Consider the following 23,130-nt stretch of genomic DNA (forward strand, 5'->3'; position numbering starts at 1 on the left):
AAACTTTACTTGAAAACTTTGAATATTGTTTTTATGTATAGATTTTGAACATTTGCCTGACCCTGATATTTATTCCTAAAAATATGTAATAAAATCTCAAATAATTAATAAATTAATTTAGAATTACTTTTAATGTAATTTTGAATTAAGGAATGTATTTAAAATGCAGGGTTACTATTTTCAAACTAAAAAAGAACTAACTTTGGTTTAATGGAATGTTCTTTACATTAAATTTTAAGAAATCATTGGTATTTACTATATGTTTCATGTAGAAATAGATCCTCTACAATGATAAATAATTTGTTCTCTCAAGTCTGCCAAATATTTATCACCTTATCGCTTTTGGGCTAATCATTTTTAAATGTCTTCAAATGACAAGTTTGTTCAAATTTCATCCTGTCCTTATCTCCAATCAAATTAACAGAAAGGCTATAATTAGTAATTTGAGATCTGTTACTAGCCTTTTTATTTCATTATTTCTTCATTCTTTCATTTTTAAGCCATTTATATTTTTTGTAATATTTAAAAAAATTAAGTACTCAGTTCTCTAAGTTCAAATTTGGGAGTTCTCACTGAGAATTTATTCATCTTAGATTTTTCATAAAGTCAAAGAAAATGTTGGCATAGGGATTGAAGTTCACATACAACATGTCAAATAAAACCAGAAAATACTCAGTAAATTGATAATGAGTGATCCCCCCCCCAAAGATAGCACTCTGAAAGTCTATCCGGTTACTTCTGGTATACTTTTATATTAAATAATTTTTATTTCTATAATTACTTTCTTTATGGCCTCTATTAACTTTTAGTTTTAATGGATTTGCTCTGAGACATATAAAAATAAATTTTCACTGTAAATATGCCACTTTGCTTCTTCTTCAGAACATCACAGGTAAAATTGTTTTACTATTTTTGTTTTTAATAAGTTAAATTCCAAATGAGTTATCTTCCAAATTTACAAATGAATCAGCTTTCTTTTACAAGTTGAAAGTAATAAGCTAGAAAATAAATTTTACAAAAGAATTCAATAAGAAAAAACATTATTGATGGTGTGTTTCCTGTCTTGATTGGTTCTTTAATTTTGATTATTAGTGTCCTAATGAATATAGAACAGGGGCTGGGGATGTGGCTCAAGCGGTAGTGCGCTCGCCTGGCATTCTTGCGGCCTGGGTTCGATCCTCAGCACCACATACAAACAAAGATGTTGTGTCTGCCGAAAACTAAAAGATGAATATTTAAAAATTTTTTTCTCCCTCTCTTTCTCTCTCTCTCTAAAAAAAAATGAATATAGTACAGACAATAAGTGTATGTGTATGTTTTTTTTCTCCTTTTTTTTTTTTTAGGCCAAAAGGTGTGCTTTGCTGACTCGAAGCATCCTTGCTACAAAATGGCCTACTTCCATGAACTGTCCAGCCGAGTGAGCTTTCAGGAGGCACGCCAGGCTTGTGAGAGTGAGGGAGGCATGCTCCTCAGCCTTGAGAATGAAGCAGAACAGAAGTTAATAGAGAGCATGCTGCAAAACCTGACAAAACCTGGGACAGGCATTTCTGATGGTGACTTCTGGATAGGGCTTTGGAGAAATGGAGATGGACAAACATCTGGTGCCTGCCCAGATCTCTACCAGTGGTCTGATGGAAGCAGTTCCCAGTACCGGTCAGTATGGATCCTAAAGAGTCCTGTGGTGCTCTGGGGAATGAAAATTCTGTTTCCTGTAAAGATGTCAGAAACCAACAAACAAAACTACTCAAAAAGTATTACTGTCACTCTCTTCCTGCAGAAACTGGTACACCGATGAACCTTCCTGTGGAAGTGAAAAGTGTGTTGTGATGTATCATCAACCAACTGCCAATCCTGGCCTTGGAGGTCCTTACCTTTACCAATGGAATGATGACAGGTGTAACATGAAGCACAATTATATCTGCAAGTATGAACCAGGTAAGAAATAGCATCAGTGGTATAGCAGATTTTATGCATATTTTCTCATATTAGGTTTTGTCTTTAAGCTTTGCTACCTTGGGCTTTTTTTTTTTTTTTTTCTGCTGTGAAATATAAATCACCTTGCAGCTTTTCCTATTGCTTGGCATAATGAAGCAAATTTGTGTCCTTTATAGCAAACTGTCCAATGAGATAAATAGAAGGGAGTTAATAGAAACATCTGGAGAAGTGTCTTTAAGAAAAAAAATAGTCATTAAAAAACACAAATTGTGTTTTTGTGATCGATTTTATTTTATAAACAATGAATGTATATATTAAAATAGTTTAATATTTAGTGTAGTGGGTGGAAAGAAGGTATAAGCCAGCAAAGTTCCTATAGACTTATACATGGAGTGATAATCCTTCAGATGATTTCCTTTGAACCCAAGGGAACAAAGCAATTTTCTTCTGGAGTGTTAGTTTGGCATGCCGTAGCATAATACTTGGCACATGGTCCTTAGTAAAAATCTGTCTGATCATAGCTCCTTTCACCATAGTGAAAAAACGTAGAGACATTTAACATGTTCTCCTCTGATTCCCATTCTTTGAATTATGCTTTCTTAATTAGATTTCTTTTGAAATCTCTACTCACTTAACACACAGCAAACAGGAAGATTGCATTGACCTAAGCTAGACTACTGTGGTTTCCTGCTTAAAATGGTAATTTTGAATGACTTTGAATAGGACACCTCAACTAAATTGATGTTTAACTGAAAGAAGAACTAATCAAAACTATGTAAACTCATATTTTTTTAATCATCTGACAAAGTCAAGTTAGATACTTAAGGTTTTTTGTTGTTTTTGTGGCTGTTTTTTCTGCACGGTGTTTGAAAGTGTCATTTTAACTCCTCTAAAGGGCTGTCTGCTTGACCTTATAATATGTTTTCACAGAAGGCAATTATAACCAAGTACTGCTGTTTCCATTATTCTCTTGAAATTACATGATTTCTTTTTCTCATAAGACCTTAAAGCGTAAGGGATTATTTGGATTAGATTTACCCTTCTTTCTGTTTACCCTGCTCTTGAGAATATGAGCCAACTTTGTATATCCCTGGTGAGTTTATTCTTTAACCTCTTTGCTTGTTAAATCCATCATTACCCTCCTGGAAGCCTTTCCAAAGCTAAGACTGTTATGTACTTTTGCTCTTCCTCTTTGTATTTTTCTCATGGAAAAATATAAAGTAGAGATAATCTAATATTTAAAATTTTTACCACTATGTACTTAAAAGTATTGGATGAAACAAAGAATACATTATAAGAACATTCTTAGTAAAATGTCTCCCTTGTGTTTCTTTTGACTTATTAGGTGAGCTACCTGATCATTTTATTTTACTATTATTTTATTTGCATTCAAACTTTCTGTGTTATTTATGACATAAGCAAACTTACAATATTCTTTTCTTATTTTTTGTTAGTAATCTAGGTTTATATTATTCATATAAAAGAATTTAAGACATTCTACATTCTGCCCAATCTTCAAATAATCTACATTTATTAAGTAAGACACCTTTTACATACTTACTGTTTCTTATCATATGCACAAGGTTAGAGTTGCTTTTATAAATCTGCTTAGAATTTTTATTCTTTATTTTAATTTTAACATTTTACTCTTTGTTTTCTATGTAGTCAGGTTTCCTCAAACTTAACTTCCTACTTTGTAGAGGATTTGGTTTCATTAATTTCCCAGGTTTATAATCACTCCTTGACTTTCAGTGGTGAGGAGTTAAAGGACGTAGAACTGTAACTAATTAAAAAATATAAATTATAATACTGATTATTTTGAACTTTATTTTCCAACTTTACTAGAATTACTAAGTGATATGAACTCTTGTCTCTCTGCTCCTGCACACCATCTAATAGTATTACCAGTGACATCAAAAGTGGTGAAAAATATTAACCTTGCTAGGAAGAAATGGAATAATTCACGTTTAAGCTTCTTTCTCTCCTCTCTTCATTTTTTGTTAGTGGACTGTGAGTTGCATAACTGTTCCTTGGGTCTACCAATATCATCCAAAGATATTTTCATTAGGTTAGATCTGAAGCTAAAATTTACATATTAAAATGGTCTTATGCACTCTTATTTTAAAAAAATGTATGCAATTATGTTCCTAAAATTATATTTAATCAGCAATAATATAAAAGTTTGATGAAATTATTTTAAAAAGTAACTAGTTCAATGTTGATTTATTGCATATAGTCTATAATTTGCTCAATAAATACCAGTTGACTACCTGAAGTCATAGAATGACTAACATCTGTAGAATATAGGTTAGGACTGAATCTGGAACCTAAAGGAGGCTATTAAAGTGTTAAATGACTACAGACTCTATGGCAATAAAAGAGTAGTAAACTTCACTTTTAAAATATCTGTATTCTAAATATGATATAAGATATTGCACATGATTTTTTTTTCACATCAACTGGCAAAAGTAAACAGAATTATATTTTTAGAACAAATGAAAGCAAATTTATAGGTTTCTTGATTATAAAATTTACTTTCTCTAAATTATTAATAAACAAAATAATTCCTTAGATGAAAAATACATTAAGTGGTTGTTACAGAAATAGGTAATTGGTTCATGTGCTTGACTGTATCAAGTACAAAACTGCACTTTCAAGCACTTCTTCACATTGACCTCAGTGAAAAAGTTGTTATTGATTGGGGAAGTTGTGCTCTACATGTAGCAAATCATGGTAAGAAATTTCAACATTTAAAATTTTTGGTTATTGAAGAAATCTCATATCATAAAATCAGAAAAGAAACAACTTCAGCCTTGAATTTATTATTGTAATATAAAGAAGTAGAGACTATTGGAAAGCAAGTCTAAGAATGGCATTGTTTGTGTAGGACAGGAATGTTCTTCAGAACATTGTTGAGTCTTGAATCACTGATTCAAAACGCAATCCATAAATAGTCATCTGCAGATTATTATACAAGAAGAAACCTAAATATTATATTGATGTTAGTAAATAGGTCATATTTGCCTGTCTTTGAATTGCATCTGAAGTCTCCTTCTTGTGTTTGCAAGTTCTTTCTTCTCTTTGTCTAACTTCGCTTCTGCTTTGTCATTATTGCCTGTAGCAGAGTGTCATCAACACAGACCTGCCCTCAATTGCTAAGTACAGTTTCAGAGGGAATTCATCAAGGGATCTTTTAATTCAAGCATAATTTAAGTGTTGACTGTATAGTTAGAACATTTTATGTTAACCACAGCCACATCAATGTTTATAGCAGCACAATTCACAATATCTAGAATGTGGAACCAACCTAGATGCCCTTCAATAGATGAACGGATTAAAAATGTGGCATTTATACACAATGGAATATTACTCAGCACTAAAAACTAATAAAATCATGGCATTTGCAAGCAAATGGAAGGCATTAGAGCAGATTACGCTAAGTGAAGTTAGCCAATCCCTAAAAAACAAATGCCTAATGTCTTCTCTGATATAAGGGGGGTGACTCAAAATGGGATAGGGAGGAAGAGCATGAGAAGAAGACTACCACTAAATAGGGAAGAGAGGTGGGAGGGAAAAAGAGGGAGAAGGGGAGTTGCACAGAAGAGGGAAGGAGAACCTCATTGTTATAGAGAATGCATATATGATGTTGTAAAACAAGAAAAAGAAAAAAAAGTGTGTCACATTAGATTGGATAGAGAGAAAGAATGGGAGAGGAGGGGAGGAGTAGGGAGGATAGGAAGGGCAGCAGAATAGAATAGACAATATGATTGATGTATGTACATTCCATGTATGTATTATATATCAAAATGTATTATACTGTCATGTATGACTAAAAAAAATAAAAATTTAAAAAAAATTTAAATTCAGAACACATTCTTAGTTGTAAACAATTCAGAAATCAAAGTCAGTATGTTTTCACTGTTTTAATAAAAAATTATTTTTATCTGTTTGCATTTCTCTTGTTTAATTATTACTTATGATTTCTGCACTAATTATTTACAGAGATTAACCCAACAGAACCTGTAGAAAAGCCTTATCTTACAAACCAACCAGGAGACACCCATCAAAATGTGGTTGTTACTGAAGCAGGTAATTGGTTCACATGTATTGACTCTGTGGAGTACAGAACTTCACTTTCCAACATCTGTTTGTTCTGACCCCAGTGAAATAGTTCTTGTTGCTTAGGGAAGTGGTACACTAAATACGGTACGTTGGGAATTTAATTTTGAACTAATTTACAACAAATTATGCTATGCTACTCTTTTAGTAGAAGAACCTGCTTTTGTTTCTTAAGATTTACACTTCTAGGGAATATATCTGGTACTAAACTAAGTGATCCATGTGAAACCCTGGATCTACAAAGAATTTCCCCAATACAGGGGAAAATTTCATGCAATGCCTCCAAACAATGATGTGCTGGTAAGTGGAGATTGTCTGAGTGAGGTGTAAAATGAAAAGCCATATTTTTAGACTTTTCCAATTTCTGTAATGTAAATATTGTTACCTGGTTAGTTTTAGACTACCAAAGTGACATCACTACATACCACTTTGGGAAGAGATAAGTACTTTGAGCTCTCCACTGCCTGTCTCTCGCATACCATTGCCTACTAAGAAAATGAAATGCAATACCCAATGCAAACTACATGTTAATCAGAAACTGCTCCAATATCTATTAGGAGCTCTTTTTAGCATAAGCCTATGCCAGTTGGATAGAAGATTTCTTTATATTAGTTGCTTTGCAAAGATTGAGCCCAAGACCCAAAGTCTCAAAATCATTCTACAAGTGATTCAAAAATTCATAAAATAGTAAGAAATATTTACTCTTTACCTTTATCATTATATATTAAATATGATAATGATATTTTAAAAATAAAATATTTCATTAATTGTTAAAATGCTTTCTATCACTATTGGAGGCTCAAAAGAGGAGATGAAATATCCCCAAATTACCCTTTCACTAAATCTCACTAATATTTCTTCTGTTAAGAAAGGAAGGGATATGCAGTTAAAAGACTAGCTTGTTCTTTATCTGGTCCACTTTGACCAGTTATTTAGATGAGTCATAATGACAGCTGAGAGCTTACAAGCTAAATTCATGGGTTGTTCAATTTCCACTCCTTGTACAGGCGTGATATTAAGACAATACTTTTCAGTTTCCAGGTGTATGATCTAAAAACTGCTCAGAATATCTAAACCTAATTAAAGATATCAGTAAATAATTATGTTAGGAATATTTCATCTTGTACAACATTGAAAAGATATCTAATAAAGTCATTTCATGCTGTGTAAGACTTGAGTGCCGCAGATTTTTTGTTTTAAATTTTACTAAGAATACCTAACATTATCAAGTGTGATGGGAAAGGATTAAAATGATTCATTTTAGAGTTTAATTAAGATCATGTCTTTGTGCCTGTGGAGTCTTATGTCTCTGGGTTATGATTGTATCATTAGTTAATATTTACATATTTTGACTTAATCCCAGAGACTTGCATAATATCATGGCACTGTTTATTGGCTAGGATAATTATCCAGTAAGTCAACAACAATCTTAATAATTATTCCTTAATAATCAGTGCTTGTTTCTCTAAGTAATGACTGAGAAGGATTCATGAAATAAAGAAACCAAGATTACGAATAGATTATAAGAATTAGTCCATGTCTGAATTGCAGATTTAATAAAAGTTTTAAAAGTACAGATATTGAATTGGAGTATGACAATTGGTGGAGTAAAATTTAGTTTTCTAATTTTTACTAAAATATGGATATTTTATTTCATTAGATTTATAATAGTTTGGGATGAAACTTGTCTGGAATCTATTTATTGGTAATAGTTCTATTTGACCTTGATTTTTTGGGGGAAATTCTTATGTGATTGGTATTAGAATCCTTCCTCACTATCTTTGTACACTGTCTGTTTTACTTTTGTAGGCATAATTCCTAATCTAATTTATGTTATTATACCAACGATACCACTGCTTTTACTGATATTGGTTGCTTTTGGAACCTGCTGTTTCCAGATGCTACATAAAAGGTAAATAATTCATTTATGGAGAGACAACTTGAAAAACTTTAAATGCCTTTTTTAGACAGCTTCCTCATCACTGTGACCAAAAGACCTGTCAGAAACACTGTAGAGTAAGAAGAGTTTATTTGGGACTTAGGGTTTCAGAGGTCTCAGTACATAGATGGCCCACTCCACAGCTCTGGGCCCAAGATGATGCAGAAAATCATGGCAAAGGGAAGCAGTTAAAGGTATGGCAGTCAGGAAGAAGAGAGAGCTGCACCCTTCAGGGACAAAGGCATGTGCCTTATGACTTACCTCTTCAAGTCACAGGCCTACCTGCCTACATTTACCACCCAGTTAATCTGTCAGTGGATTAATGCACTGATTAGGTTAAAACACTCATAATCCGCCAGGTATGGTGGCAATCACCTATAATCCCAGCGATTGGGGAGATTGAGACAGGAGAATCTGTAGTTTAAAGCCAGCCTCAGCAAAAGAAAGGTGCTAAGCAACTTAGTGAGACTCTTGTCTCTAAATAAAATACAAAATAAGGCTGGAGATGTGACTCAGTGGTAGAGTGCCCTAAATTCAATCCCTGGTATCAAAGACCAAAAACAACAACAACAACAAAAACCCAAAGACACTCATAATCCAATCATTTCACCTCTATTCTTTCTTGCATTGTCTCACACATGATATGACACCTCATATCAAAACCATAATACGAGTATTCATAAATCTTTAAAAAATATTACTGTAGTATTAGTTATGTTTTAAATTTGGCTTCTGATGTTCATATCTGCCAATACAAATCCAGTACATTCAATCTTACATAATATACCTTGATTACAGAAGTCACACAGTGCACAGTTTAATCCTCACAACCTTATGAAGTAGGTGTTCTCTGTTTCTAGTTTTCAATTGGAAAGATGGTGCCTTAGGTGGTTAACTTAATCTGTCTTGGGTCCCACAAGTAGCATAGAGAAGGGATCTAAAATTTGAATGCTTATAAACTTAATAATAGATGCACTATGCTATACTCTCCACTAATTATTAAATATAAGAATTAATGCTAAGTCTTCCAATACTGACATCAATTTGTATGTAAAACTTGATTTTTGTAGACGTACTTATAGTACCTTTTTTCCAAATTCAAGTCATAGGATTCTGATTTTTTCCAAAGGGATATTCTAAGGATAGGAAAGAAAGTACAGTGGTAAAAATATCTCATTCTTTGCAGGTCTTTGAAACAAAATCAACCTTAGAAACAGATTTCTGAGGAATATTCCACCTTTTATATCTATTTGTCCATACCCTTTTGTTAGAGAAGTTTTTCTTGTGTCAATTTGTCAATCAGATTTAAAAATTAAATATAAATAAGTAAAAGAAAAGAGCAAAAGATATTGGATTTCAAACTAAAAGCATTTTTGTTAGAAAAGCCTAAACATCTTTGTTGGAGTATTTTAGATGATACTGATCTTAAAGAATGCCTCAAACAGAGAAAGATCTAATGAAATCATTCCTTAGATAAACCCCAAAGACTCCACTAAGTAACCAAAGACCCTAAAATAGTGTAGGTTAATGTAATTCACATACATTTTTAGAAGGATATAATCTGTAATTCCCTAGATGTAAAATCATTCTGAATAATGACAAATAGAGCCTCACAAATCAATATCATACCTGTGTCTTCCTGGCTTTCTAATATATATGTGGGACACAATGGAGGTTTATTTTTCAATATTGTGTACAGAATAAGGACAATAGTACATATGTAGTTGCTTGTTCTAATTCCTAAAACAATAGATGGAAAGATGATTTCTCATTGTGAAAAATCTGTGAAGCAGAAGGATTGGATATAAGTCCCCTTCTAACCCGGCAAACTGTTAAGGAAGACCAGTGAGTGGCAGATCAGCTTGAGAAAATATGAATTAGAGATTCTCACCTGTAAAGTAACTGCATTTTCTCAAAAATTTGTTTTGTTTTTCTCTCAAATAGTGTATTGTTATGGCAACTCTATTCATTCAAAATCTTGTAGGTTTATAAGGAAGCACAGAGATCTGTGGGCTTTACCATGTTTGAAATTCTCAAAATGAGAGAATAAATGAAAACTCAGCATTTCCCGATGCCGGAATTAACTCCAGTACTTCATTCATTCATTCTTAGATCCTCCCCTTTTCCTTTCTTCCAGGAAAGCAAGGAGAAACTTCATCAAAGACTCAACTCCATTATCATCTGAATGCCTTGCAGAAAGTTTAAATTCCAATCTGGTACACATGGTGGTTTCTGTCATTCCATGTCATGTTCAAAATAACTCTCATTCCCTTAACCAGCAGTGATTCTTAAATACTAATTTTACACAAAAGTCACATTAATAACTTAGCCAGTTTTTTTAACCATTTAAAAATGTGGTTCTAATAAACTTTGCCTGACATTTTGTATTTATGTTAGATGACTTTGTAGAATACAGTTATGTTTTTATTTATTTGGAGGAAAATCTACAAAATATAAAATTTGAATATAATATTTTTGTCATGAAACAGTTAAATTGAAGAGAATTAAATAATATTTAAAATACAATAGTAAGATGTGGTTAGAAATAGTTCTTCTCTTTGATGGAGTTCAGCAATGTCTGTGGATGGTGAGGATGGGATGGGAGAGGCATGGTAGTGGGGGCTAGGGAAGATACTGCAGGTTTCAGAGTTGATGCTCATGGGAAGAAATTAGTGCAGAACACAGTAAACAAGGACAGGTTAAGAACAGTGATTCAGGTGAGAGATTAACCTCGGAAAACTAGACCAAAGGAGTCCAGGTCTTGACAAGTAATCTGGTAGAGGACTTAAGAAAACATGAATACACACTTCTGTAGGTCCCTGGAAAGACCTATTACAGAGAGAAGTTAAACCACAAGCACAGCTTGGAAATGTGGGCTAGAGTGTTAGCTCTGACAAGAGTAAATTATAACTCAGGTCTGGTTAAGAAACTCAGATCTTCCCAAATTACCAAAGCATGGCTCTGCCAATGAACTTCATTGGTTTCAGAGGCTGAGGCATAGTTAAGTTTTTAGGGACCAAGTGACATAAGTATAGAACTGGAAAACTGATGGGAGGAAGGCCTAGGTGGCTCTTACACTTAGTACCAGAACAAGTTTTCTGATGATTTGATATTAAATGTGACATACAACCATGGAAGTATACTCACAAAGCAAGATTATAAAAAAAGAAAAAAATTAATGACCAAGAACAAACACAAACACACACATGTTTACTGGGGGAAAATGGACATTTTTCTATCACCTTGAATTATGAAGTTTCAGAGAAAGACACTTTTGGTGTTTGTCATCATAAGAATTGTTTGCTGCCTTTACACATTGGAATAATCCAGTATTTTTTGTAGGACTGGAAAAATATGCTGGTGAGAGAAGAAAGACTCATTCATAAATAAGTGTCTGAGAGATCTCCATTTGGACCAAGACTTGATTAGTTTGATAAGAAGTTTTAGGTGCTGAACTTATTTCTTTTTATGTTTTTCAGTAAAGGAAGAACAAAAACTAGCCCTAATCAGTCTACTTTGTGGATTTCAAAGAGTACCAGAAAGGAAAGTGGCATGGAAGTATAATAATATCTTGACTTACCTCCAGAAAACAAAATTGTTTTATAATTCTGGATCAGCATAAGGAATGGCATCAGAACATTAGCTTGGAATGGCTTGAAATCTCAAAGGATCTGCAAGATGAACTGTAAGCTCCCCCTTGAGGCAAATATTCAAACAAATTTTATATGTTTATTATTTCATTTATAAAATATGCTGTGCTAATAATGGAGTGAGACATGCTTATTTTGCTAAAGGATGCACCCAAACTTCAAGTAAATGGAATGGACCATGCAGATAAAATTGCTATCAACACATCAAGAGTATGTGTGTTGGAAGCAGTTATTTTTATTTTCTTTCACCTTTCATAGGTTGTAATCTAGTTAGAGTAAAGTAAATTGTATTGAAATTTACAGTGTGCAAAAATATTTTACCTTTGCATAAGTGTTTGATAAAAATGGACTGTTCTAATATTTATTTTTATGGCATTTCATTTTTCAATACATGCTGTTTTGATTAAAGAAGTCTATCACTGTTGTTAACTAAATTCACATATACTCACACACACAAATATACTACCATGGGGGTAAAAAATTCTTTTCTAGAAGTTAATCATCTTCATTTGGTTTTTCTGCTTTTGGTTGGACAATGTTTAGGAAATATCTTCAGAAAGAAGCTGTTTCATTAACTGTGGTATAAATCTCCTGAAACACTTTACCTAGAGGCAAGCATTGTCTATTTCAATTGTGTAAGACATGTGCCTTACAATAATTTTTAGTTTAAAATTCAACAGATTTTGTAATAGAATAACTTTACTAATAGCTATATAAACAGTAATGCAGTCAGTTGTGAACAAAAGAAGCGACATACACAGTATAAATCATATGTCTTCACATGTTGCCTATATAATTGCAAGTAGCTCTCTGAGGGTTCTGGAATCAATATGGTCCTTCCCTTCCCCACCAAACAAAGGTGGTTGTTTGGGGTTTGGGATTGACTCTGGAGGCAGATAGCTGCAGCATTTGCCCTGGCTGAATTTAGCCTAAGTATATGAAGAGGTCTTAGAGTTGGGACCAGGTGAATGGTCACCATCAATATGGAGCTAAGCACAGCACATCAAGTTTTCAGGATGGGAAAAGTACTACAAATTAGGTGAATGAGTGTCACATGGGTAGGAAGTTATTAGTGTCTGAATATTCATTGAAGAGGGTTTGTTTGCGCTAGTAAACAGTGGCTCCTTTCTGTCTTCTAATTTCTTCGATGCTTATAACTTGTTCTTCTCAAGATAGAGTTGTAACTATTTGGTCTTCAGATGTCCCTGTGCTCCTTTTAACCAAATAAAGAATCCTTGTTTCTGAAGAATGATCCTTGGTGTTGTCTAAATTTCTTATGTGAACACAAAGTCCATATGTGGCATCACTATATGAAGATGAAAACTGTTCAAGTGTGGTAAGAATGAAAGTTGTGGGCATAGAGCTAACAGAAAAACTTTTCTTTGTTAATTCTTTTCAGTTGGATAATAAAATGCTGTAATTAAGCATTTCCTGGGGTTCATTGGCAAAATTGAGGTGTGGAATAGAAAACAGTAGTTACTGACCCTTTTTCAGGTGCTTTAAGACTGAGAGAATGTCCATCTGCAAGCTGAGCTTAGTTCTGGCCTCATTTTACATTTCTTCTTTCCATGGCTACTCATCCCCATAGGAGGAACTAGAGACCAGCTGCTAGCACCTCCCTGTTCCATCCAAACTACCATCACACACTTCTTCCCTTATTCAGGACTTGATGAAAGGGAGACTAGGTTTCTCCTGTGTTTTGCCACCCAGGACTGTAACAGCTGCACAGCAGAAGCAGGCAAATGATGGAGATCAGCTTTGCTTTCTCCTTTATCTTTATCCAGGTCTGAATAACTCTTCTGGTATTAATGACTAAACCCATAAATGACTAAAGGTGGAAAAAGCAAACTCCTCTCTTATTAGAAGATGATACTGATTGTCCTAAGAGTTTTCTAAAAGTTTAGCTGACTTCCGAAAATGAAAAGGAGAAGATGGTATATCTGTTGTGTTCATGTTTTCAGAGCATAGCTTTAATATGTGCTGGAAAATACAGAAGAAATTCGGAATAATGTTCAAGTACTAAACACAAACAACACAACCTATGCCTGCTGCTTCATCATTCCTGTTGACCAAGAATTAAAAAAAGTTCTTGAAGAGTGTGTTCAGGGGCTCCTGAATTTTGTCCTAAGAATAAAGTACACAGTTCTCTATGGGCATCTGTAGTCCTCCATCATGCTACACATTTTTATATGACATTTTCTCCTTAGTATGACTGTTACCAATGTGATGCTTTTGGTACCAGAATACATGCTACTGACCACTCTTCCCAAACTTACAAGATTTCAGGGACCACCTTTGCAGTGGCCTTGCTACCCTATTAAATGAATCTGTAACAATGATTCCTTCTGGGCATAACTCAAATTTCCTCTCTTTCATAAGGCCAATCCATACAGACTAATCCCTTCTTTAAACTTCTCTAAATATCACTCTCTTTTCTATCATATGCGTATGCAAGAATGTGTGTACATATGTGTTTTGCATTAAGTAAGTATAAATTTTGTGTACCCCAAATCAACAGATTCTGTGTGGGTCAGCTAAATTGAAGTTTGCAGTTCCTCTGGAAATGATCCAAGACATTAAAGAAGCAAAGAAAATTCATTTATTACACATTTTTGGCCTTCTAATGGGCAATTCAGCTGTGTCTTAACAAGTTTTTCACATGCTAGAAATATCAAGTATAATACACAAGTGTAAACCAAGAACAGAAAAAACATTTCTAACGTTCTATTTCTTTAATATGCCTGTTTATATTCTGAGACTTAAAAAGACTAGCTTAAAATAAGTGGACGGTATGATTTATCCAGGTAAAAATGATGTGTATAGACTAACCATATTTGTTAATTTATTTTTTGTTTTAATGCTAAGGTGATATAGAGACCTGTGTGTATTTGCTGCTCAGTTTTATATGAGGGAAACAGGCAACTAATCATGTCACAATTAGGTCTGTGACATGAACTTAAAATAAATATTTTATATGATCAGGGAAAATATTAAGTTTATGCTCAAGTTGAAATGGAAATTCATTGGGTGGAAAAGCAAGAAAAATGTTGAGATTCTGGAAATAACAAGCTAAACTGAATCCAGACAATTTAGAGTAGTTTATTTCAAACAATGACATACTTTGGGTAATACAATTTATTTCGCTTCTTTTTTAAATTTTTATCAAACTTTTAAAAATGTGTGGCATGTGTTTTAAAATCAAATCAATGTAAATAACAGACAATGACAAAAATAATAATTAAAAACCAAGGAATGATATCTGTGAAAGAAAATCTGTTCAGAATGAAATCAAAATTGAGAAGTTACTTTGTGTCACAAAGATTAATTTTAAGATTTTTGTATTTTGTCCCTTCCTCTCATTCCAGCACTTTAAGTGGCCTATACTAGAATAAATAAGGCTTGTGGTAACTTTTCTTTTTTACCCACAAAACTCTCAGTTTGTATGTTTCTTAGAGTGGGATAGAAAAACTGCCCACTTTCGTGTTTTCGCAAAGGCTTAATGTAGGAAACTCTGAATCCATTCTGTGAACCTTGTAACTCGGGCATACACCCCTGGGTGGTTAGGAAGGGCACACTTGTCTCCAAATGATGTCACACCAGCAAGGAGCCACCTGTTGTTTTCTTCGCACATTAATGGTCCTCCTGAATCTCCCTAAAAAGTGAGTCACATAAAAAGTTGTGGGTGTGTGTGGTTAATGAATATAAACAGAAGAGATTGTGTTAAGCAAATCAATCAAAAATAAATATTTATAAATATAATTTATTACAAGCTCTCTGTAGATGTTCTTACCATCACTCTAGGCCACAAATGAGAACCCATTGCTCCTCAATAGGAAGAAAGAGCAAATTATGACAACTCAAACATAATTTGTAATATTTTAACAATACCCTAAAACTTTCTTTAATTATGGTGTTATACTCTAAAGCACAATAATGAATAGGAATGTAATTACTAGCAAAATATAAGTTGATGATTTTTTTAAATAGATGCTGTAAAAAACATCTTATGAAGGACTCCAGAAAAATATAACTGATTCCATATTGTGATTTAAACAATAACTTATACATGGTGTTGATCTTTGTACTCTTGAGTGGGATTAAATTTTTGGCACTGAAAAAACACAATCAAATTTGAAAACCTCAACATTTCAAATGAAAGAGGCAAATCTTTGATATAATTCTATTAATAAGAACATGTTTTCATCAGAGATTTCAACTGATATAGAAAGGTTTTAATTTGAACAAATGCTAATTATAATTGATCCTAGTAAATTACACAACTTTTATTTGTGCACAATGATTCCTGAGTAATGATAATGATAATGGAACATGTATCATATTTAATGATGTAAAAGTGACAAGTATTTCTCCTATGTTAATTATGTGAACATTTTAGATTAATTTATTGCCTTTTTATGAAATAATTTAAAGTCTTATACACTTTGTTTAAATATACTGGTGTAGAAGAATATTTCATTCTTAGATTTATGTTAGAAAAAATCAGAGAGACTTTTTGTCTGAATCTTTATCATCTCTGATCCCTCTATTTAAAGGAAAAAATGGGGTCTAGCAAAGCACTTTTATTCTAATCTTGGGTGCACAGGAACATAAATTACATTGGCAATCACAGGTTACCTATATTCTAGATGTAAAAAATATATTCAAGTTGTTTGAAGGTAGGGACTATGATTTTTATTTCTGCATCCTAAGCCCTTACCATATATATTTTTTTCCAGGAATATTTATGAAACAATATTTATCCAAGATTTAAATTTCACATATAGTTTATGTCATTAAAAGTACATTTCAATTGCTTGAATATTTTCAAGAAGAGTTATTTGATTTTCTTCGTGTTTTCTAAAATAATTTAATTTTTATTTTAAGAGGGACCCAGACATTGATTATACAAACAAGGATTTTAGCTTACCCAGCCCATACTAGGTCAGTTGCAGTTATTCAAGACCAGGCAACAGACTTGCTGCCTTTCTGGTGTGTGGTCTATCTGGCTGGGAGCCTGAGGTCTGTATCCATCATGTACCATCATCTCACTAAGCATTTCAGTTTAGTTATGGACCTTCTTGTCTTAAATATCTAATATGCTCAATGATGGTACTTTCTTCTTCCACTCTGAAATATGTTACTTCAAAAATATGAATTCATATCAAGAAGACAAAGTATTAACTTGAAATATATTTTTCCATTCACATGTTATATTTATTAATAAACCTAAAAATCACTACCTTTTCTGAGTATAAGGGCTGGTAACCATTTTTGTTTTGAATGATGGTTCTGAAACTTAACTATCAGAATCACCAAAGGTGATAAATGTGGAGCTCAAAATGCCAGACTCCAATCTCAGAGGTTCTGATTTACCAGGTGTATGATGAGGACCAGAGGATCTGCACTTCTAAAAAGTTCTGAGGTGATGCAGATCTATCTGCTGGATTGAGGAAGGGTTTGAAAATTGCTAGTATGGAATGGTGAAAAGAATGCCATCCCCTTAGTTTTACAGAGAGAGGTCATTCTCTAGTTATTGTTCTTACTTTTAAATCCAGACAAAATGCAAACCTTTGGTAATCCAGATGTTTAAGAACTTGTGAATGCATCATGAGGCAAATTCTGAGGTTAAAATCTTATGCTTCAAAGTTATTCAAACAATATATCAATGACAATTTTAAAAAGCGTATTAATCAATCAGTTAATCCTCTTATAAAACAGAGCATTAAAGTTGAACCAAGAAAATCATGTGACAATCTGAAGTAATGATTACTCAATTATGATAACATTTTGTTACATAAGGTATTTCCTTGTATATGAGAGATTTCTTACTTGTTGATGAATAGCATACTTACACTCTGAAATCAGAGCCAAACATAAGATCTCTAAGATCTGGCATGAGTTATCAGCTTAATGTGATCTTAACATCAATAGCATTAGCCATCGTATTTTCTGCTTAGTGAGTGAGGTGTCTGCCACACAATCCCCATTAACTATAATTGAGGTCGTACAGCTGATTTCCCTCCTGCACAATAATTCTATAAATCTCCCCTTAAGTGACAATATATCTTACCTTTAGTACATCTTTCATTTTAAATGGAAAGTATAAGATCCAGGGGTAATTTTTATACAAGAAAGCTATTCAATTTTACTTAAAATTGTGTGTTCATTAAAGCAGAATAAATGGAAAACTTAGTTGAAAGTTTAACATGACTTGAGACATTGATTTATGTGATTATATATATATATATATATATATCTGCATAAATATGTACAGTCTTGTCAAATTATAATATATATGTGTTAATAAATGAATCAAGTTGTTATATTTTAACACAGTGAAATCACTTTCCATGATACAGGTTTCTACTTCCACATGTATAAATAATTCATTTGGTCAGTAATGCTTTCAGGTTTAATCTAATTCAGCAGATGTTAATGCATTAATATTTTATTAATTTTTAGATACAGAAAACTTGCCAGAAAATGTATTTACTAAGTCTAAAACTAAAAGCTGTTAATATCTTTGAGTGCTTGCTTTGTGCCTTATAAGTGAGATATCACTTAAACTTCTCAATAAATCTCAAGTGATTTGCTCAAAGTCTCACCAATAAGTGGTAAAGCCAGGGTCCAACAGGGAAGTCCAAACATAGAATTAAAAAATTTGTGAGTAGAGAAAGAAATTATCACAAGAATCATAAATGTAATAACTAACCTATTGTTACACCTATAAATTGATTATGCTTTTAGAATTTAGTAGAACTTCTTATTTCTTAACTGTATGTGGATTTCATGAAGCTAAACAATGTCTACATTATTTCTAGGTGGTAAGATGTTTCACTGAGGTAGTAGGTAGGTAAGAGATTTCTTCTGATGGTCATATGGGTCAAAATCAACACTTCAAATTAATTGCAATAATGGCATTCCCACTGCATTGAGTACATGTTATGACATCTCTAAAATGTAATGTAAAAGATAAAAGAAATACTCTAGTGTAATACTTCTAGAGCCAAAATTATCCTAGGTTATTAATTTCTTTGTTCATTTTCCACTTGATTAGCTATAACTGGCTTTTACCAGGCGACTCATGTTTGTTTTGGTTTTTCATCTAGAAGTTATTTTTGGTCACCAAACACCTGGACTATATTTTAAAAACAGGATTGAATATTATAGAGCCACAGACTAAAATTTGCCCTCAGCCTTGATTTATTTGTTTTGCATTTTGCCTCAGGTTTAAAATGATTGAAAATTTGAAAACAGATGCTTTTAGATAAGGTACAAATTCTCTGATTTATTCCAGGTCCACTACTCCCCATTTTTATCTTGCCACCTTGCACATTCAAGTATTATACCTAAAGACATATGGTTTGTAATCCTTGTTCCTAAACATTAGTTTTGTTTCTAATGCTCAGGGCTACTGAGTAGTAGCATGCAAACAGGCAAAAAGTCACAATTTTGTAAAAGAAGAGGTGAAGTTAAGGGGTCTTGATGGTTTCTTTACTCCCAAATTCTTGTTAAGAATAAAATAATTAGGTAGCAATATTTTCTGAAAGTGTAAGGTGAACAGTTTTACATATTTACCTTGCAGGTATCTATTCCTCCTTCTTCATAGCCTGCACATATCATATTTTCAGTAATGTTATATGCTGGCATCTGTTGCTGACATTTCTCATTTGATAGAAGAGGAACATCAGCTTCTTGTAATATGTTTGCAGTAGGCCCTGTTCGGAATGGATAATGCAGGCAGCCAGTCAAAAGTGATCAGCATGCACCTCCGAATGAAGCACCATCAGTCTTATTTATTCCTGCATTTTGCTCTCATTATCGTGTAATGTGCGTATATATAATGGAACTAACTACTAACCTTGAACTTTAGAGCATATAATAAAGCCCATGTGTGGATTTTGACAAATGGGTTAACAGTAGTTCATTTTTTTCCCCTTTCCCAAGGGATACTTGGAAGGGTAGATTGGACTAGGGTGAGCTTTAGGCATTTTCAGTAATTTAAAACAGTTACAGTATTGCTCATGGAAATAAAGCCTGCCAACACAAAGAGATCTACTCAGGGAAATTAGCAACAACATGGAAATTCAGAAGTGCTTTTCATTTGGCACCTGAGGAGTTGCTCCCTCCTGTATAATGACATTCAGCTTCTTTGTGGTGCTCTGTGAGTGAGCAGGTGCAAACCAAGCAGAGGACAAAGCTCAGTTGAACTGTGCCCTGGTCTAGGGGCAATCAGCTTGTCATCCACATGCAGGTGAATAGAAAGGAGACACACTGTAGCAGAGTGCATTTCCATTCTTTTTATAAGAGGATTCATTCACTGGGAGTATGAGTTTCTGTTTACTGAAATACTAATCCAAAGAGGAATGGAAACAAGCAGGTGTTAGTGACTTAGAAAAGGTACCCAATAAGCACTTTCTAATAATTTGCAATTCTATTTGGTTCTTTAAGACAGGCAAAACGTTGGGGATAAGTTAGTACATTTGACAGTGTTGTTGCAAAAATGAACATGAACTCACTCCTAGCTAAGTTTAAGTCATGCACTAAAAAGATTGAAGAAACAGACAAGTGCATACGTGTGCATGTGTGACTTAGGTGCAATGCAGTTTGTGTGACTCAATGGTTTGTTGGCAAATATGTAGCAAGAATTTCTCCAGGAAAAATAAAAATGTACCAGTTTGCTGCTATAAACCTTCCACCATAACTGACTTTAAAGAACAACATGACAGTGAAAATAGAATTGGGAGGAGTCACACAAAAATGGCTACTAGCAGCCAGTGCCTCAATATCCAACAGCACATGATGGAATGGGATAAGTTTTACAGTTTGACAGGATATTTTAAGTGAAGGAAAGATGGAGGAGCAAATTAAGCACATCACTGTCATCTATCCTATGAAAATCAAGGAATGGGCCAGTTGATTAAATTTTACAATAAAAACAAAAGGCATTTTTTTCCTCCTAGCCAATGAATAGAAAATAATTTGAGTTGAGAATAAAATTATTTAATAAAGAAAAATTTGAACGGTGTTCTTATATTTAATATTTATTTCTTCATATGAGGTGCCATGAGGATAGTTAAGTACATATGTGACCCCCCCATAAACATTTCAGTAAAATTATTTTAAGCTTACTGATCATTTTAAAGAATATCGCCTCTTTTCTTCCTAATGGACAATATGGTCATGGTTTTCTTGGCTAATTAATTAGTGCAATATACTCACAAGATGGGAACCTAGGATTTTGTGAAATTAATTAGGTGGGACTCATAAGGCAAAGTTCATAAAATTCATTAAATTTGAAATCATCTGGGAAATATTAAACATGACCTGGATGTTTATTCCAAAATGAAGTTGATCTCAGATCTATGTTTTTTCCTTGTTTCATACCATTCTTACAGACTTCCTGATGTCAATTAAGCATATATTTTAGTTATAATAAATAAATGTGAACCTAGTTTGCTCAGCACAAAAATATTTCTTATGGAATAAAGAGTCTTAAATTTTGCTAGTGGACAATTTGGTTTTGTAGAGTCTATATGTGGCCATAAAATGCATTTTAGTTTGAAGTCTGAAAGAAAAATATCCATTTAGAAACCATTTTTACTATTTAATAAATCATGCCATTTTTCAAATGAAGGAAATATAAGAATACATAATTTTTAACTTTGATTTACTTTATGGACATGAGGCATTTTCAACAATATAATGTGATTGCTGGGGACAGCATTTACTGGTATCTGTAAGCAAGCATCTGACTCAGAACTTCATGCTTTTTCTAAGGAGAAGGGAAATTTTCAACATGAGTACTTTAATTCTGCACCTCTCCACAAGATTTTTTAAATTATATTAAATAAATTGATACTTTTAAAAATTATAGCTATAATTTCTTGTGACCACTGAGGCACTTCTATCGACTAAAGAGTCTTTCCTTTTGATTTACCATTATTAAATGTTCAAGTATGTCTTTGATGGGATATTCCTGTTAGGAATAATGTTGTCAATCAACCTCATAGTCATATTTAAAGAGTACAAAGTACTGGAAAACTTTTTAAAAATTCAAGTTTGTATGTATATTTTGAGTTATAAATTCTGCTTTATTTTTTAACTCATACATGAAAACATCAAAATCATACATATTAATGGAGTGCCATGTAATAATGTACATAAGGTAATGTTGAAATCAGGTTAAACTTATCTATATTCTCATTTGTCACTACTTTACAGTAAAAACTTTCAAAATCCTTTCTTCTAGTTTTTTGAGTGTGCAATACATTATTGTTGGCTGTTTTCATGCTACTATGTAGACCAAAAGGTCTTTTTAACATACTCATGAGTGAGATTTTTGGAACTATATTGTGGTTTTATTTTTAATTTGGGGGCAATCCTCCATCTTTTTTTTTTCAATAATGTCTGTACTAATTTATCTTTCCACAAACAGTGTTCAGGGGATCTTTTTTCTCCACATCCTCACCAGTACTTCTTATCATGCATCTTATAATTGCCATCCTTACTGGGTAAGGTGATGTCTCATCCTGGGTTTGATTTGAATTTCTCTGATGACTGGTGATGTTGTTTGGATATATTTAATATGTTTTGCATTTATAAAACATGTGAGTAAATAATAATGGGCATATTTCAATAGATAGTCCTTAATGTAAGATTCATGCTGTTTCTGAGTTCTCTTGCCACTAGGCAGTGTCAGTGTGTTGAAGCTAGAAAAAATTTCATTCTCATTTTGAGGAATTTGAATAGGAGGTCTTTACATTATAAATGAAGATACTTCTATTGATTAGAGAAATGGCTTTTGATAAGACATTATCAATATACTTTACAAAAATAATTATCTATAATCTGGGATTATATTCATTTAAATGGTGCATCTTCTCTATTTGCCAGAGTGATTATTATACAAAATATGAAATATTAAGTTTTGTGAAATATTTGTGATCTTTCTCAAGAGCATTATAGTTTTATAATATGCTCTAAACAATCTATAAAAATTTAAAATACTATATGAATACACAATATGTTAATATAATCCTGACAATGCTTTTAAGAAATATAAAATATCATAGTATGAGTGTTTTTAAAAATGTTGAAAATATTCACAGGATAGTACAGTTGCATTCTTGTCATTAATGGGCATGTCTGTTTTAAAAAATCTGCTCAGTTACCTTCATTCTCAATCATTCCCCATCCAGCTATAGAACAATTTCTTCCTGGAAGAAAAACTTGATTTTCTTCTGGTAAACAAATGGGTTGTATGTAATCTGAAAAAAAAAAATTAAACAAAAAATAAAAACAGATACACATTTTCTTCTAACAAATTTTAAAAAATCAATATGTTCACCATTTAGTTTCAAACACTTGTATTTTAGTTCTTCCTGCCTGAAAAACTTTCAAATGTCAATCATAGAAGAAAAAGGAATTTGAGAATAATACTTCTGTGACAATGGACTAGGTGCTACTGTTAGTCTTTGTGGGATT

General features: G+C 32.8%; 2 protein-coding genes across 5 annotated transcripts in view; one reads left to right on the forward strand and one right to left on the reverse strand.

Moving 5' to 3' along the window:
* Positions 1–12,895, forward strand: part of Chodl (chondrolectin) — a 389,655-nt gene extending 376,760 nt beyond the window's left edge. For 3 of the 4 annotated variants that reach the window (XM_040286958.2, XM_078044485.1, XM_005324320.5), the window contains 5 exons: positions 1,344–1,653; positions 1,778–1,935; positions 5,938–6,024; positions 7,864–7,966; positions 11,473–12,895. In XM_040286958.2, coding sequence (XP_040142892.1) covers positions 1,388–1,653; positions 1,778–1,935; positions 5,938–6,024; positions 7,864–7,966; positions 11,473–11,557 — 699 coding nt within the window. In that variant the 5' untranslated portion in view covers positions 1,344–1,387 and the 3' untranslated portion in view covers positions 11,558–12,895. Of the gene's footprint in view, positions 1–1,343; positions 1,654–1,777; positions 1,936–5,937; positions 6,025–7,863; positions 7,967–10,130; positions 10,210–11,472 lie in introns of all 4 variants that reach the window. The other variant, XM_013358188.4, reaches the window with a different exon arrangement.
* Positions 12,896–14,219: 1,324 nt separating this feature from the next.
* The window catches only part of Tmprss15 (transmembrane serine protease 15), a 120,536-nt gene continuing 111,625 nt past the window's right edge, over positions 14,220–23,130 (reverse strand). Inside the window, exons 23-25 of the mRNA XM_005324323.4 lie at positions 22,818–22,913; positions 19,222–19,361; positions 14,220–15,295 (exon numbers count right to left, since the gene is read on the reverse strand). Of these exons, the coding sequence (XP_005324380.2) occupies positions 15,140–15,295; positions 19,222–19,361; positions 22,818–22,913 (392 nt within the window). The 3' untranslated portion in view covers positions 14,220–15,139. The remainder of the gene's footprint in view (positions 15,296–19,221; positions 19,362–22,817; positions 22,914–23,130) is intronic.

This window comes from Ictidomys tridecemlineatus, chromosome 3 (genome assembly GCF_052094955.1).
Source record: "Ictidomys tridecemlineatus isolate mIctTri1 chromosome 3, mIctTri1.hap1, whole genome shotgun sequence".
Classification (NCBI taxonomy): domain Eukaryota; kingdom Metazoa; phylum Chordata; class Mammalia; order Rodentia; family Sciuridae; genus Ictidomys; species Ictidomys tridecemlineatus.